The sequence below is a fragment of the Drosophila sulfurigaster genome, chromosome X (genome assembly GCF_023558435.1).
Source record: "Drosophila sulfurigaster albostrigata strain 15112-1811.04 chromosome X, ASM2355843v2, whole genome shotgun sequence".
NCBI classification, from domain to species: Eukaryota; Metazoa; Arthropoda; class Insecta; order Diptera; family Drosophilidae; genus Drosophila; species Drosophila sulfurigaster.
This window is the reverse complement of record NC_084885.1, coordinates 5,517,237-5,534,289: the sequence shown is the minus strand read 5'-3', so window position 1 is coordinate 5,534,289 and position 17,053 is coordinate 5,517,237. Positions and strand designations below refer to the sequence as shown.

The 17,053-nt window shown below is 46.2% G+C and overlaps 7 protein-coding genes across 8 annotated transcripts; 3 read left to right on the top strand and 4 right to left on the bottom strand.

Annotated features, from left to right (window-relative positions):
* The first annotated feature begins 363 nt into the window (after positions 1 to 363).
* Positions 364 to 1,696, top strand: LOC133849129 (diphthine methyltransferase). The gene has a single exon (XM_062285022.1). The coding sequence runs from the start codon at positions 364 to 366 to the stop codon at positions 1,612 to 1,614; it is 1,251 nt and encodes a 416-aa protein (XP_062141006.1). The 3' UTR covers positions 1,615 to 1,696.
* Positions 1,697 to 2,134: 438 nt separating this feature from the next.
* Positions 2,135 to 3,149, top strand: LOC133849136 (uncharacterized). The gene is made up of 2 exons (XM_062285031.1): positions 2,135 to 2,378; positions 2,447 to 3,149. Exons 1-2 carry the CDS (start codon positions 2,150 to 2,152, stop codon positions 2,716 to 2,718), a joined length of 501 nt encoding a protein of 166 aa, XP_062141015.1. The 5' UTR covers positions 2,135 to 2,149; the 3' UTR covers positions 2,719 to 3,149.
* Positions 2,903 to 5,836, bottom strand: LOC133849123 (serine/threonine-protein kinase Pink1, mitochondrial). Its single transcript, XM_062285011.1, has 4 exons — positions 5,614 to 5,836; positions 5,233 to 5,533; positions 3,355 to 5,160; positions 2,903 to 3,287 (listed from the first exon to the last, which is right to left on the bottom strand). The coding sequence occupies exons 2-4, from the start codon at positions 5,392 to 5,394 to the stop codon at positions 3,093 to 3,095; spliced, it is 2,163 nt and encodes a 720-aa protein (XP_062140995.1). The 5' UTR covers positions 5,395 to 5,533; positions 5,614 to 5,836; the 3' UTR covers positions 2,903 to 3,092.
* A 929-nt stretch (positions 5,837 to 6,765) lies between these two features.
* On the bottom strand, positions 6,766 to 8,737 carry LOC133849126 (probable fumarate hydratase, mitochondrial). The gene is made up of 5 exons (XM_062285018.1): positions 8,502 to 8,737; positions 8,293 to 8,436; positions 8,027 to 8,230; positions 7,170 to 7,974; positions 6,766 to 7,103 (listed from the first exon to the last, which is right to left on the bottom strand). The coding sequence occupies exons 1-5, from the start codon at positions 8,601 to 8,603 to the stop codon at positions 6,844 to 6,846; spliced, it is 1,515 nt and encodes a 504-aa protein (XP_062141002.1). The 5' UTR covers positions 8,604 to 8,737; the 3' UTR covers positions 6,766 to 6,843.
* A 79-nt stretch (positions 8,738 to 8,816) lies between these two features.
* LOC133849127 (fumarate hydratase, mitochondrial) lies at positions 8,817 to 12,948 on the bottom strand. 2 transcript variants are annotated; one of them, XM_062285019.1, is made up of 5 exons: positions 12,749 to 12,948; positions 10,344 to 10,481; positions 10,082 to 10,282; positions 9,220 to 10,024; positions 8,817 to 9,160 (listed from the first exon to the last, which is right to left on the bottom strand). In XM_062285019.1, the coding sequence occupies exons 1-5, from the start codon at positions 12,836 to 12,838 to the stop codon at positions 8,898 to 8,900; spliced, it is 1,497 nt and encodes a 498-aa protein (XP_062141003.1). In that variant the 5' UTR covers positions 12,839 to 12,948; the 3' UTR covers positions 8,817 to 8,897. The 2 variants fall into 2 exon arrangements, with proteins under 2 accessions (XP_062141003.1, XP_062141004.1); XM_062285020.1 differs by lacking the exon at positions 12,749 to 12,948 and adding an exon at positions 10,555 to 10,688.
* A 319-nt stretch (positions 12,949 to 13,267) lies between these two features.
* LOC133849135 (NADH dehydrogenase [ubiquinone] 1 beta subcomplex subunit 8, mitochondrial) lies at positions 13,268 to 14,155 on the top strand. The gene is made up of 3 exons (XM_062285029.1): positions 13,268 to 13,410; positions 13,484 to 13,713; positions 13,776 to 14,155. The coding sequence occupies exons 1-3, from the start codon at positions 13,326 to 13,328 to the stop codon at positions 13,986 to 13,988; spliced, it is 528 nt and encodes a 175-aa protein (XP_062141013.1). The 5' UTR covers positions 13,268 to 13,325; the 3' UTR covers positions 13,989 to 14,155.
* LOC133849122 (DNA replication licensing factor Mcm6) lies at positions 13,863 to 16,913 on the bottom strand. The gene has a single exon (XM_062285010.1). The coding sequence runs from the start codon at positions 16,814 to 16,816 to the stop codon at positions 14,351 to 14,353; it is 2,466 nt and encodes an 821-aa protein (XP_062140994.1). The 5' UTR covers positions 16,817 to 16,913; the 3' UTR covers positions 13,863 to 14,350.
* Positions 16,914 to 17,053: the final 140 nt, after the last annotated feature.

Genomic DNA, 17,053 nt, shown 5'->3' with positions numbered 1-17,053 from the left:
ACACACCGACACACACACACATATGCACTATACGTATACATTAACTCTGCAGCTAAAAGAAACATAACTAAACAGAACGAAAATGAAACAAGTAACAATGTATTGCATATAAAATAGGTATAGAAAATGTAATCTTTAAAAAAACAAAACAAGTGTAACGGTAATCGATGCCCGATTACCGTCTAAACCCTTTTATGTAATGTAATAAGCAAAAAGAAGAAAAAGAGAAAGTGAACTAAGCCTAATTTCATAATAATAATAATTTGTAGCCCATAAACCGAGCACACTAAGTAGAAAGTACGTATTAATTTTTTAAAGTAGCAAAACATACAAAATAAATTTAATGAGCAATAAGAAACCATAATGCATATCGATGACATATTTAAGCAGTGGGCAGTTACGCATTTCGAATCACTGTTATCGGAATGCGCACGGTGTGACCATTCTAACCGGCTCGAATCATTCCGTTATCGATTTCAATTTGTGTTTATTCGATTTATCGTCAGCATGGAGTTCACAACGCTGCACAGTGTGGACACCGAATACTCTGCGGATTCGGTGGAATGGTGCAGTACACAGGATGAACACCATGCAGAGTACTTTGCCTGCGGTACCTATCAGCTAATCGAGGCCGAAGCCGAATCGCAAACGCAACGGTCACGCAAAGGACGCATATATTTGTTTGCCTTCGATCGACAATGCGGCGAACTCAACAAACTGCAGAGCACAGAAACTGCTGCCATACTGGACATGAAATGGCTGCCTGCTTGGACACAGGACACTGGTCCACTGTTGGCCACCGTCAATGCATTGGGTCAGCTGGAGATATACGAATTGCTGCATCAAGAGCGTCGCCTGGTGTCTCGTGCCAGCTGCGAACTGGGAACCAAGACAGTTGAAGATGTGCCTGCTTTGGCGTTGGCGCTGGATTGGCAGCGTAAGGCTGATGAGGATGTCGTGGAATTACTTGTCTCCGATTCGCTGGGCAATGTGCATCGACTGCACTACACATCGCAGGATGAACTACGACATCAAGACCACTGGCATGCCCACGACTTTGAGGCTTGGACGTGCGCCTTTGATCGCTGGACGCGTGGTGTTGTGTACAGCGGTGGCGATGATTGCCTGTTGCATGCTCACGATTTGCGCGTGGAGCCAACGCAACGCATCTGGACGAATCGGGCACATGATGCTGGCGTTACGGCCTTGCTCAGTCATCCACTGCACGAGCATCTGCTGCTCACAGGCAGCTATGATGAGCGATTGCGTGTGTTCGACACGCGCGCCATGAAACGCACGATTGCCGAGCTGAATTTGAATGGTGGGATTTGGCGTCTGAAAGCGCATCCCAAGCGCAACGATCTGATATTGGCCGCCTGCATGTACACCAATTTTAGTGTGGTCGATTTGGCTGCCGCCGGCGGCGACAATTTGAGTGCAAACCCCAAACTGCTGGGAACTTATCTGGAGCACAAAAGCATTTGTTATGGCGCCGATTGGGCACCATTTATCGATAGCAATGTATCAGAGGACACTGCATCGAGACTGCACCTGGCCACTTGCTCCTTTTATGATCACAAACTGTGTCTTAGCCGAGTGGACGCAAATATTTAGTTAATTTATTGTTAATGGTTTATCAAATAAACGCTTAGCAGCATGTAAATTGTTTGTTTACAAAGTAAAACAGTCTTGGTTTAATTTTGTAAATACATTTTTAATAAAACTGTGGTCAAATGAATGTCATTTTTATTAATTATAGCAAGACATTATACAAATTTTGAAAAATGCAATTGTTATTGCAAAATTTGTTAATCAAAACCCTTAACTACTTTGAATTCATATTGTTAACTGCTTCAGTCTATCGATTAATTGCATTGTGTTGCATTTGGTCATAGTTTTCTCTTAATTTGCAAAACTGCACAGCTTAAATTTTATTTATTTATTTGAAGTTCGTTTTACTCCGTTAAAATGATCATTTTACATATAATCGGAAAAACGTTGTGCTCTATCGATAACAGTGTTTACGCACAAATTCAGTATATTTTTGGGCCCAAGCCGTAAAACGGTTATCGCCGCTTTGTAATCGTCATCGTGTACAGCGCGACCAATTTGCAAATTGTTTTGATTTTGTTTTTTTAACGCGTTCACCATGTTGGTGGAAGAATGCACAAAATCGCTAAACAAAAGGATCGCCAACATGCTGACAACATTATCTGATATTGACACTATTAGTTGCCGTATGCAGGACACAGCCGACGAATGGAGAAGACAACCAACACCAGCTGCGTCGTTGACACAGCGTCTCTTCGAAATGTACGAGGAACTGCGCCAAACAGAAGTCGAGCATCAAGTACTGCAAAAACAAATGTCTGCATTGGGTAAATCACTCTACCATATAATTAAATATTACAATGATAATCATTCTTATATTTCATTGTGCTGACAGCAAGCAATGACGAACAGCTACTGGAAATATTAATGCAAAGTATTCACAAGCTGGGATGTAATTTGTCCATAAGTCGCGACTCCGCCGATGAACGAACGCTTTTTAGGTTCGACTTCATAACAAATCGTTATTTGATGTTCGGCTTTGAGAATGGTCAGCTGACGTTGCTGCAAATATCGCCGGCGCATCCAAACTTTGACAACATCAAGGAGTTTTTCAGTGAATCGCAGGATTTAATCGGTTTACTTGGAAGTTTTGGCAGTGCACAATAACGAACCATAAGTAATTTAGCATTTTTATATTATTGGCAAAATATATTAGATAGTAAATATACACAACAATAAAGGTAGTTTTTACCGCTACCGAGAATTACAAATGAAAAGACTTTTTTGGGCATCATCAATTATGTTTTTATCTCGTTATTATTCGCAAAAAATATAAAAGGCATTGCTCTCGTATATATTTGCTGTATATATATGTATATGTACTATATATTTTAGGTATCACACGCTTGTATCATTTTCATTTTTCTATTTGCAACAAATATCTCCAACCATCATCATCATCTCTTCCAGCTGCTCTAAATAATGTTGACTGTCACTCTACCCCAGCTTCGCTACCACGTTTCCAGTTTCAGTTCCATCTTCTATGGTGTCACCACATTCTGTATCCAGTTGAGGGCGCCGCGAATGCGACGCAAGCGTGCGCGAACCAAAAAGCTGCAGATCAACAAATACTCGACATAGGCGCGACGTCCGCTTTGCTTGTGGCTATCGACGCCACTCTGAGGTCTTCCTTCGCACATGATCTTCGTGGTCAACGACAGCAGCCACTGCAGTATCTGCAAAGAAAGTGAATGCAATTAGCCATTAGACAATGAGGAGCAAATTAAATTGTCACACACTCACCTCGGGGCTGTTGGGCATGCCGCCAGCCTTGAGCCACTTGGATGGCGCCCAGAGGAACAGCTGCAGCACATTGGCCGCAATGTCCGGACTGACACGCTTCGAGGGGTTGGGATTAAGTATGTTGGTGATGAGCTGCTGCAGCAGCGGCGGACACGCATCGCCCAGCGGCGGCAATTGCTCGTGCCGATAATCGCAATTTCTCAGCGAATAGGTGAGCTCGCCCTGGGCCCGTGCCATGCCTCCACTGGCCGAATAGAAGGGATTGGGCAGGCCAAAGATCTCGTAGGCCAAGGCGCCGCACGCCCACAAATCCGCCTTGCTGTAGTTGAGCACAGCAAATGGGCCCGGCTGTGTGTTGAATATTTCGGGTGCCATCAGCGCTGCATTGCCGCCTTTATCGATATCATTCGCCGCATACGGCAATCGCAAGCCGTGCACTTTGTCCGCCAGACAGCAACCAAAATCGGAGAGCACCAGCAGCGGCGACTCCTCGTTCGGTTGCAGTTCGATGAGCACATTGTCCGACTTTAAATCGCGATGCGCAACGCCATGACGACTCAGATGCGTGACAGCCTCGAGCATTTGGGCGAACAGAAGGATTTTGGTGCGTGTGCTCAACTCGCTGGCATCGAGCAGACCACGCAAACTGTGATCGTAGCGTTTCATCAGCAAATACAACGACATATTCCGGCCGTAGCCCTGCGGATTGATGCGTTGCGGCTGCGCAATCGGATACAACAGATGACCATCGGTAAAGTTCTTGACCTCGTCGCAAAAGAAGCCAAACATGCAAACGACATTGGGATGCGGAGGCAGGGCGAGCGTTTGATGTTGCAGCAAGCGTTCCCACTCATCGGCACTGGGATTCATCCGACGCTGACGCGCCGGCACTGTCTCCTTGTACATGGCACGCAATATGGACAAGGCATTGCTTTGGATATCATAGTTGAACATCATTTTAAGCGCCAGTGGATAGCGTTCAATTGAATCGGTGTCGTTGCTGCTGCTGCTGCTAGGCGTATAATTGTAGTCAGTGGTAGAAGGACGCGATTGCTGCTGCTGCTGGGGCTGCTGTCCTGGCTCTTGCTCCTCACGCTGCCGCTCGTGCAGCGTATGCAGACCTTCGACAAACGCTGCTGCCGCCGTCGGCTGACTGTAGTTGTAAATGTTGTCCACCGAACCGCCAAAGTTATGCACAAAACGCGACATATTCTGCAGCGGCGACATCATCTCGTGATTCCAGTTGGAGCTGCTGTTGCTCAACGTTGTCGCTGACGCCGGCACTGGACGTGGACTGCTGATATTGCTGTCGCTGCTCGTCGCCGATCGACTGGACAGCGAGGGTTCCGTTTCGGTTTTGAAATTCGCCGCATAGACAACGGCAGCACAGCCCTTGGCAATGGGCGGTCCCACATCCAATTGATCAATGTTGAAGTTGCTATTCAAAGTCTCGGAGATCTCGTCGTGATTCCAGGCAGCCTGCAAGCGACTTGCCGCCTCACGGATCTCCCAGCAAACGCCCTCCAGTTCATCCTCTTTGCTCAGCACCCCGCTGCCGGTGGCCAAACTGACGCCAACCAGGGCAAAGAAGGGCGCTGAATCGCCATAGAAGAGTTTGCGTGTGGCGCGCTTGCGCAGCTCCTCTGAGTAGCCAGTGGTGACACGATTCAAAATGTTATCAATAAACAATTTGCGAGCATGCTGGCCAAAACGAAAGAGGCCGCCATGCGATGGACTGCTGCTGCTGCCCGTTGATGGGCAGTACCGTGGCACCACATTAGCTGTAGGCGGCGATGCAGCTGTGTTCTGAAAGAAGCAAAACGTAAATAAATTATAGTTATGCAGTTAGCAGGATAGCATTGCAACATTGCAACTCACCCGCAGAACATTGACAGATGAAAGGGGAAAGCCTCGCTTGCTGCTGCGTGTCTTTAAATGGCTTTGTTCCAAAATGTTGGAGTGTATTTCACGATTCCAATAGCTGCGTAGAACGTAGCGACCATGTTTGACCAGTCGCACTGTTAACAGTCTCACAGACATTTTATCCGCTGCACCAACACAGCCCTGTTGCAGTTGCTGCTGTTGTTGATGTTGATGGTGGTGTTGTTGTTGTTGTAGTTGTAGTTGCTTTGCCTGCTTGTGTTGCTTGAGTCGAAACCAACAACTGGCAGCACGACGCCTATGGCCCATATGGTATAGGGTTTTTGTTTTGGTTGGTGCCCCACAATTAAACATTTTAATATAATGCTATGAGCTCACCTTTTATTTTACTGCCGCGCCTCTCGTTCTCTGTTTCCTGCTTTTTGTCGGTCCTTGTCCTTGCCTTGTGTTTACAAATTTGCTCTCATGCGTTTTGGCTGTGATAGCCGCCGGCTATCAATATCGATGAGCGAATCGATAGCACTGTTGTCGATTGGTCGTTGCCCGATTATTCTCTGTGGTAAATTGCGTCGTAGAAATTTGTTTGTTGCCGTCCGTCACACTGTAGTTATTTAGTAGATGATAAATATAATACAAATAACGCACACATAACGAAATATATGGTCAAGTTGTAGATATATTATATATATAAATATATAGTGTTTTAAGTTGAAATGAATGGAATGTCCTCAAAAGTTTATTTTCGATACTTATTCTATTTTTTTTCACGTGTATGAGAAATTCGATTTTGTTCTATGATTTAAGTACGATTAATTTTTCCCAAAAACAAAATTATTAACTCGCCTTGTTGATTGATTTTCCGGCTGCCACTGCCCCTCTCTCACTCTGTCTATCTCGCTCTCTCTCACCCACTCGTTCGCTGCGTGGGTGTGTGCACTTATTTATTCTATTTATGTTTTTGTCGCTGTTACCAATTTGTTAAACATCGATAATATTATTTCGCAGTTGCGGTTGTCGAGTTTGTGGTAGAAAAATTAGATAATCACGTCTCTCTGTTTATCACATGCCACATGCGTCGAATAAAACATATAAAAAAATTCTGCTTACGAAACGTTTAAATTTACTAACATAATATAGCCGAAAAACTTGCAATTTTTAATGATATTTTTAGCACCAAGATTGATTTTGCATCAATTTAACAATAAAAACAAAGGAAAACTCACAAACAGTGGCAAAACAGCTGTGTGCTGTTGCCAGCGTGACCGTAATTGGCAGTTAAAAATATACCAAATATACTACTTCCATATTTAGAAGCATGGTTACACTTTGCTAGATATGGAACAATTTAAAAGAAAACATAACGGATACTATTTTTTGTTATATATAAGAGATTTTCTTGTTATCTCTATCAATAATTGAGTTATCAATAATTCAAATTTGCATGACATGCCTCTACTAAGCAGTAAAGTTGTGTTACTTAGATCGATTATTTGTGTGCCTAATCGATAATCGCAAATTACCAACCGCTGCTTTTTATCGCTTGCCAACATTGCGTTTTATTTAAATTTTAACGAGAAAAGAAAAAAATTTTCTATTTAATTGTGCCATTTACTTGGGACCCAGCATCTTGGTGGGATCAACCCACTCCTTGAATTGCTCCTCGGTAACGCCCTCCTTCAAGGCCTCCTCCTTGAGCGTGGTGCCATTCTCATGCGCAGTCTTGGCAATCTTTGCGGCCTTGTCGTAGCCAATGTGTGGATTCAAGGCCGTGACCAACATAAGCGACTCGTTCATGATCTTGGCAATGCGCTCTGAGTTCGGCTGAATGCCTTCCACACAGTTCTTGCTAAAGTTGACGCTGCCATCGGCTGCACCCAAAAAACAAGGAATCAAATCAAAGTTGGATCATAGAACAGGAATCAAGTGAAACTCACCCAATAAGCGCAAGGAGCGCAACACATTGGACACAATTAAGGGCTTGAAGACGTTCAGCTCAAAATGCCCATTGGAGCCACCAATGCTAACAGCCACCTGATTGCCCATAACCTGGGCACACAACATGGTCATTGATTCACACTGTGTGGGATTCACCTTGCCCGGCATAATGGAGCTACCCGGCTCGTTCTCCGGCAACATCAGTTCGCCGAGACCGCAACGTGGTCCCGAGCCCAAGAAGCGTATATCATTGGCAATCTTCATCAAACTAACAGCGATGGTATTAAGGACACCATGCACCTCGACCATGGCATCGCGGGCAGCCAGCGCCTCGAACTTGTTGGGCGCCGTCACAAATGGCAGCTTGGTGAGCTCGGCAATGCGGGCAGCGACCTTCACATCGAAGCCCTTGGGTGCATTGAGGCCAGTGCCGACGGCTGTGCCGCCCAAGGCAAGCTCATAGACACGCGGCAAGCAGGCATCAATGCGATCCAGGGCATAGCTTAACTGCTGGGCATAACCGCTGAACTCCTGGCCCAATGTTAGCGGCACGGCGTCCATGACATGGGTGCGACCGATCTTGATGATGTCCTTGAACTCGATGGACTTGCATTCGAGGGCATCGCGCAGATGTGTAATGGCGGGCATGAGGCGCTCATTCAGCTCCATGCCCACACAAATGTGTATGGCCGTGGGAAAGGTGTCGTTGGAGCTCTGCGACTTGTTCACATGATCGTTGGGATGCACCGGCTTCTTGGAGCCCAGTTCGCCGCCCATTTCCTTAATGGCAGCATTGCTAATGACCTAAGTAAGGAGAATTAAGATGAGCTGGCTCCCGATTCGAGATTGCACCCACCTCATTGGCATTCATGTTGCTCTGGGTGCCGGATCCCGTTTGCCAGATGACCAGCGGAAAGTGTCCCTCCTTGTAGTACTTGCCGGTGATGACCTCATCGCAGGCCTTGGACACGGCATCCGAGAGCTTGGCATCCATGCCGAATTCCTTGTTCACATCGGCGCAAGCCTTCTTCAGAATGCCCATGGCTTGGATAACCGGCATCTGCAGAAGTTTAGCTATGAAGAAAGCAGAGCTACTGAACAAGGATTTGCAAGAAACTTTACCGGCATGCGTTCGGCAATGTCGCCAATGGGAAAATTGATCACCGAGCGCATAGTCTGGGCGCCATAAAGCTTATCCGCCGGCACTTTTAGCTCTCCGAATGTGTCGCGTTCCACGCGAAACTTTCCCTCGCCCTTGCCCCCGTTCTGGAGTGAAGAGAAGCGAGTTTAGGTTGCTCCCTAAGAGTGAAGAAGAGTGAACGCTGGCTTACCTTGCCCTTATCATGCAACACCATTGTGCTGGTGACGCCACGACAGCTGTTGGTGAACAGCTTGTGCTGCGTCTGCAGAAACATCAATGAACCGCGCAACATCTCGAAAGGAAACGAATCAAAAGTAAAAGTTTCGTTCTTTTAAAATTTTATAATATTTTTCAATAATTCTTTTTCTAGCTTTTTAGTTGAGCAACTTTTGACGATTGACGAAAAGTGAACAAATGTGAAGCTCCTCAAGCTGGATGAATTAACTTGGCCTACTTTGAGAGCTTAAGTAACAGTTGAATCCAAAACAAAGTAGCCTTTAACTCATTTGGTTGTTTTAAGCTTTTTATTATGTTGGTGAAAAGAGGACAAAGTTGAGTTTGGTGTTTGGAGGATGTGAGTCGTCGCCTACTTGGGTCCCAGCATCTGCTCGGGACGCACCCATTCGTTGAACTGCTGTTCGGTCAAGTAGCCCAGATTGATGGCCTCCTCTTTGAGCGTGGTGCCATTCTTGTGCGCTGTCTTGGCAATCTTTGCGGCCTTGTCGTAGCCAATGTGTGGATTCAAGGCGGTGACCAACATCAGCGACTCGTTCATGATCTTGGCAATGCGATCCTTGTTCGCCTGGATGCCATCCACGCAGTTGGCGGTGAAGGTGCGACTGCCATCAGCTAAAGAGAGACGGAGATTAAAGCAAACTTAACACAATTGTGACTAAGTGCCAACTTACACAGCAGACGAATGGAGCGCAGCACATTCGACACAATCAGAGGCTTGAACACGTTCAGCTCAAAGTGTCCATTGGCGCCGCCAACAGTCACAGCCACCTGGTTGCCCATTACCTGAGCGGCTAACATTGTCAGCGACTCGCACTGTGTGGGATTCACCTTGCCCGGCATGATGGAGCTACCCGGCTCGTTCTCTGGCAGCGAGAGTTCGCCGAGACCGCAACGTGGTCCCGAACCCAAGAAGCGTATATCATTGGCAATCTTCATCAAGCTAACAGCGATGGTATTAAGGACACCATGCACCTCGACCATGGCATCGCGGGCAGCCAGCGCCTCGAACTTGTTGGGCGCCGTCACAAATGGCAGCTTGGTGAGCTCGGCGATCTTGGCAGCACACTTTTCGGCGAAGCCTTTGCGGGTATTGAGGCCAGTGCCGACGGCTGTGCCGCCCAAGGCAAGCTCATAGACACGGGGCAGGCAGGCATCGATGCGTTCCAGGGCGTAGGCCAACTGCTGGGCATAACCACCGAACTCCTGGCCCAGTGTCAGCGGCACGGCGTCCATGGTGTGCGTGCGTCCAATCTTGATGATGTCCTTGAACTCATTCGACTTGGCAGCCAAGGCATCGTGCAGTATCTTGATGGCGGGCTTGAGGTTGTTGTTCAGCTCGAGGGCAACGGAGATGTGAATGGCCGTGGGGAAGGTGTCGTTGGAGCTCTGCGACTTGTTCACATGATCGTTGGGATGCACGGGCGTCTTGGAGCCCAGCTTGCCGCCCAGCAGTTCGATGGCGCGATTGCTGATGACCTGTCAATGAGATTATACTTGAAATTCCACTCTGATGATAGCTAGAGAGAGACTCACCTCGTTGACGTTCATGTTGCTCTGGGTGCCGGAGCCAGTTTGCCAGATGACCAGCGGGAAGTGATCGTCGTAGAGCTTGCCGGAAATGACATCGTCGGCGGCCTTGGAGATGGCCTCGCTGACCTTTTGGTCGAGTCCAAACTCCTTGTTCACCTCGGCGGCAGCCTTCTTCAGGATGCCCATGGCCTGCACCACGGGTTTCTGCAATCCAAGATGGTTAAACACTGACAGCTGCAGAGGATTGGATGTGTTCATCACTTACGGGCATGCGTTCCGTTGGTCCGCCAATGGGGAAGTTGATCTGGGATCGCATTGTTTGGGCACCATAGTATTTATCAGCTGGCACCTTCAGCTCACCGAATGTATCGCTCTCCACGCGAAACTCTTGCGATGATGAGGCCTGCAAAGCAAATGAAATCGGTTCAATATTCAATGTGCTGGACAAGAGTGCGAGAGTTTTTGAAAAACGCGACCATTGTGGGGAGATGTCGTAATTAAAGCGCTGTGGAGATGATGTGAGTCCACTGCTCCGCTCTGCTCGTTGGCTGTTGGATGAATGTGGCGAGGCGGTTGCTTATCTGCTGCTGACGGTCGCGGCCATAAAATACAAAAATACTGCTGCCGCTGATTCGACACCCGAAAGAGCAAGCTCAACAAGTAAAGCCTGTTCCAGCCAGGCAGCCAGCGGCCAGACAGCGCCGGCCAGCGAGACTCTTGGCTCACCTACACCACATTACAAGCCCATAAAGTAATACAGTCAATAAAATAATGCAATTCAGATTGTATACTTTTATAACCTCACCATATCTGACATATTCCTTGAATGCCCTACCTACATTGAACACAGACATAAATTCCTCCAAAAAAACTTTAGAAGAAATATTAGATCCTATGAATATAACCACAACTATCCAATTCCTTAAATCCATAAGCCTTTACAAAAGCATATATGTAAGTTTATCCTTACTGTACATACATAACTAGAATAAGTGCACACATTTGTATATATGTAAATACCTATTTAAGTCATCTCATATTATAAAATAGATTTTAAGCAGAAGGCCATTGTAGCTATCACTTTACACAAAGCAAAAATTACCCGCACTTTATAATTGCTGGTAATTTCTTAATAATAATGATAACAATAATAATACTTTTATATGAATACATTTGAATTGTACATTTTATTTGATTATTTGTACTTATCTCTATGAAATTCTTTGCGAAATTTACAAGTTTAATCTCCTACTGTAGAGTGAACGAAGTGCGTTGAAGCCAAAACACAAACCACCTAAGACGACCAATGGGGGGTCGATTTTAGTTCTGCTCAGCCTGTAGGTAAGTCTGCATGTGTGTGCGTGTATGTGAATAGCAGTGATTGCGCGTTTTATTTTGCGCACTTATGTATAAACGCGTGTGTGTGTGTGTGTGTGTATTTTAGAATCCCACTTTACAAGACCTCATACATAAATATTCATAAGTACTTGTGTATGTACATACATACATACATATGTATAAAAGCACAAACATACACGATCCACAAGCAAGTGCTAAAAGGCAAACTAATAAATGCCACAGTTAAGCTAAAGAGGCGCGATTAGGCAAAGCAAGTGCGACAGAAACAGAAGCAGCGACAGCAACAATTAATCAGAAACGGTAGTAAGTGGATGCTAACCGTTGTGTTGTGGACAGTAGGTTAAACGTCTCGCACTTGCACGCACACACATGCATACGGTTGTGTGTACAGTGTACACACATACATACGTGACGATCCTTTTGCAATTAGAACATTGTTTTTCGTATAATATTATTTAACCGGTTTAATATGGCAAAACTTGAATGAGTGCCGGTTGATTGCATTTTTAATTATTGCCATCAATTGGCAGTTGGTCATTGCCATTTATTAGTTGAAAGTGCGAGAAATCTATTTTTTTTTTCTATTTTTTTTATTACGAATAAGTTGTAAAAAATCAAGAACAAAGAAACCGTTTACCAAAACGCACGAAATAAATATAATAAACAATTAGCAACTAACACAAATAAGTCTTCAAGTGTCATACAAAAAATCTAACTAAATTCTCATTCGAAGAATTCTTATTTGACCAAATTGAATGTGATGGGCTTGGCACATTCGTATCAGCGGGTAGTTTCATAACACAACGCTTAACTTCTATATCGGAGTGATATAATTTTACATAGTATTAATTAATTAGAGCCGGCAACATGATTGATCGACATATTAGCCAGTAAAGTGCTTAAATAATTACTGCTAGAGAAGCACTGCTTGCAGATAAATGGGAGTTGCACTGCTTGCCACTGCATTTGCTTATGGGACTCGCCAATCGTTCTGACTGGAATGCAAAGCTTTCCAATGTTTGTGCAGCTGGAAAGACTTGTTGATGCGACTCCTATTAGCCGAGTCTCCAATTCTCAAAGTAAAATGATTTTTTCTCAGGTGACACCATGATTACGAAATGCCGGCCGCACTGAATTCTATATGTAACTCTATCTATATCTGCAACTTTTAATATATATTCAGGAAGCCTGTCTAACGGCGATGTGCTGTTTTATTTCACTGCCATCAGTAAAAAGTGCAGGCCAAAAGAGAAATGCAAAACAATTACATAAGCGTCACACACAAATATCCCACGATATAAAGTTCCTTACCAAGCGAAGACTGCAGGTAGCGCTCGCCCATGGCTTGGTCAGCTGTTGCACGCCGCGTAGCGTGGAGCGTTGCAATAGAGGTAACACCATCTTTATTTTGTTATTATTTCAAATAGTAGTTAACTATATCAAATTTGCCAAAGGAAATAAAGCCGCGTATATTTCACTCGCCCCACAGAACTAGCGGACCAGGCAGAGGCAACACAACAAAACCAAAAAAAGCTCGATAGGCGATTGCACAACAATTCAAGCGCGCATATCGAATAGACACTCATCGTGCATTATTTAGTTGAGTTTGCACAAATATATAGAAATAAAATATTCACAATTTGTTTCATTTAAAACAAAAAAATTCACAAATGTAAATTCGTTTAAATAGCAAGTAGGCCTAATATTAAAATACCTACAACACAACAGCTATATCGACATTTATTTGCTTATCGTTTATCGCCCATCACTAGGTAACAGCTGTTTTGCAAGCTGTCTGCCGAATTCCCTGTTTGAGGCAAGCGAATCGTTTAGTGCGCGTACAAAAATTTCGGGAAATTGAAAAGTCAACAAAGCCATCGCCAGCAGAATGTCAGCGTTAATGAAATCTCTGTGCTTGGCCAAGCAACTGAGCGCCACCAATCCACGACTGTCGCTCCACATTGCGCGCAATCGTAAGTAGCTGTTGTTTGTGTGTTGTTTACGTAACTTTTGAAATAAATTGCAAATTGCATTCCACACAAACAGTTGCCGGCTGGAATAAGGATTACACTCCGGCCCCATATCCCAAGACGCAAAAGGAGCGCGATGCGGCTGCCAAGAAATACTATCTGCTGCCCGAGGAGTACAAACCATATGCGGACAATGGCTTGGGCTATGGTGACTATCCCAAGGTGGGCGGCGGTCTTGGTGTCGAGAACAAGGATTCCTACTATCCCTACGATTACCCCGAACACAAGCGTAATTTCAATGAGCCCGTGAGTATCGCATTTACACTTTCCAATTTGCCAATCTCCCAATTAAATGATTTTATTTGTAGGTGTCCGTTGATCATGATCTGTATAGTGAGGATCGTTACTCACAGGCGGAACAGCCACGCTATAGCAATTCCTACTACTTCCTCACCTTCCTGGGCGTGATGTCCGGCTGCCTGGCGCTCTATTACTGGCTGGAGGACAAGAAAATGTATCGCCCCGTTGCCGCTAAGCAATATCCCGCCGATGGCGTCAAACACTACACTTTTGAGCGTTAAACGGCAGGACTGGAGGGATGGGAGTATGGGCATGGAATGAGGATGAGGCTTTGCTAACGATTTGTCATTTCATGTTTTGATGCGCGCCTTCACATTTGTTAACCAATTAGGCAATTTATCAACAACGTACCAATTAAAGGAAAAAAGTCTATCTGAAAGGATTAGAAGCAGCAAATGTTGTATTTATTACAAAAAATTTTGAAAACAGCATACAAAATGAATACTTAAACTTACACAATGTTTAGCCTAAAACGTGTTACAACTAAACTTAACTTAGGGAGAGTAATAAGTTGAATGAAAGCAAAAAAAAAATGAGATATGAGATGATTGTGGTTCGACGATGATGATGATGAGAATGACGCTCATTCCACAATGTAGTTGGGATGCACGACGAGCAGCGGATCGTTCTCCAGCTCATCATCGTGGCCGGCATGTGTTCCCTTGCCCGGTGGCTTTAAATTCGATGTCTTTAGCGGTATTATGACCTGATCGTGATAGATCAAACGATCGATTAACTTCTCGATAAGGTTCTTGCGTGAAATAAGCTCATCCTCGCTCTCAATTTGTTCGGCGACCTGCTCCAGATACCAGGTGACAACATCGCTGCGCTTCATGCCCGTATCGCTGCCCTCGACCTCACAGCGCGCCTCCTCGCCACGCATGTGCAGCACCAGCATCGTGGACAGATTCTTATAGTCCTCAAATGAGAGTGTGAATTTCTTTTTCTGCACTCCGCTTGCCGAGCTGTCCAAGTCGTCGGCGTTAATGTTGGCCGCCGAACCATTGTTCTCCATATCAATGTCATGCTCAATGCCATCATCTGTCTCCCCCAGCATGTGCTGTTCATCGTCATCCAAATGGATGTCCGGCTGCTCGACGCGTATGATCGATTTGTTCAGCAAGCGGAAGGCTTCCTTCACATGACGCTCCAGGACACGGTTGGAGCACTCCAACTTGGCCATCGCCTCGCTCAGGCGTATCATGGACTCCAGCTGACGCACCGTAATGCGCCAGGTGCTGCGTCCCGCCGAGCCCGTGTCACGTTGTCGCAAATGTCCGTAGTTCTCCACGAGCATTTTGCCCGCTTCGCTGCCGATGATCGGTTTGAATTGTCGCGCGAAGGTCACATAGCGCAGCACCTCCTCCCGGGTATAGGCACGCTCCACCGACTCCTCGATGTTCGAGTGCAAATCGACAATCTTGCGGGCAATGGCATAGTCCACCACCTCGTTGCATTCGTCCACCAGTATGAAGAACAAATCGAAACGCGACATAATCGGCGCCGACAGTTGAATATTTTGCTGCAAACTCTTGGAGCGATCGTAGCGTCCATTGATGGGATTGGCGGCCGCCAGAATGGAGGTACGTGCATTCAAAGTGGCACGAACACCGGCGCGAGCTATCGAAATGGTCTGCTGTTCCATGGCCTCGTGGATGGCAACCTGATCGCGTTGATCCATCTTGTCGAACTCGTCGATGCAACAGATCCCGTTGTCGGCCAACATCAAGGCGCCCGCCTCGATCACAAAGTCGAAGCTCTCCTCGTCGCGCACCACAGCCGCCGTTAGACCCGCTGCCGAGGATGCTTTGCCCGATGTGTAGATGGCACGGGGCGAAAAGTCCGAGACCTGTTTGAGGAACTGCGACTTGGCCGTGCTGGGATCACCGACAATGCACACGTTGACATCGCCACGCAACGATGTCTTCTCGGTGGTGGTCTTGGCAACGCCACCAAACAACTGCAGCAGAATGCCACGTTTCACCTCATCGTTGCCATAGATGGATGGGAAGAGTGAGGTAATCAAATGCTGATACAAATTCCGATCCTTGGACATTTCATAGATCTTTTGCCATTCGGCATCGGTCATCTGCTTCTTCATATCCTCCGCCGTCACCTCGGACATGGGCAAATCGGTGCCGCCAAAGCGTGCCGTTGTCGCCTGCACACTGCACGCGAGGAATGCCATGCGATAGTTGAGCTCACGCACACCCAACGCCTTCAGACCGGTGACACCCTCGGCACCTTCGCCGGGCTTGTGCCGTGATCCCATGTCCGCCTTGGTGCCGGGCGTCGCCAGCACACTGACATCGGGCACCACAATGAGCGTACCGGTGAAATCATAGCGATCTCCTGCCTGCACCGTCTCGACCAGCTCCGAGCGCAAGATGATCTCGACGGCACGCGGTATGCAACCTCGTGGCAGCTCCGCTTGCGTCTCCTGTATGCGTATCTTCTGAAAGTCAAGGAACAGCGACTTCTCCACGTCGAGCATGAAGCGTCTGCGATTCGAGCAGACGGGATTGCGACAAATGGTCGGATTGGTGAACTTAAACTGCTGCTCCACATTGCGTATTTCGGTCTGGCAATCGAGACACATGAATGTGCCCGACACCAGCTCCGGATGCACGGGATGTGTGCGCACCACTTGGCCGGAGATGCGGATGAGGGTGCCAATCTTCGAGGTGGTTAGATCGCGCACTTTGTGGCGTGTCGGCACCTCGGTGAAGGCCACATAGCAATCCTTATTGGTCTTGAGGCCAATGCGATCTTTCACATAGTTCGAAACGGATTGGCACAAAAATGGATACACATGATAGTATTCCTCAATGATGGCGGTGGCCAGATTTTGATCGTATTTCTCCACATCCTCGAAGCTCACCTCGAGCGTACAGCGATCAGGCGATTCCAAGTTGGCAGCGGGACGCGTATATTTGATTTCGCCATCCTCTTTGAATTCCTCGAGGAAGTCTTGGAACAGTTTTTGTGTCCTGATGCCCACCTCGTCTTTAACGCGCAGCTGACCAATTTGTGCATCCGCAACATCCATTTCGTTCGTTTGTTTGTTTTACACAGAATGCAATAAATAAGTAAGTGCAAAAAAATGTAAACTGATGCTGATGCGTTTGTGTGTTGGGCAGCTGCGTGTATTGCCAATTTTCGCGCCTTTTTGCAAGAACAAAGTGACCACAGATCTTGTGTAGATCGTTTTTAAAAATATACTGTTTGACTATATAAAATACTATTAAAAATTACACTTTCTACGCATATCAGTTAAACATCCATA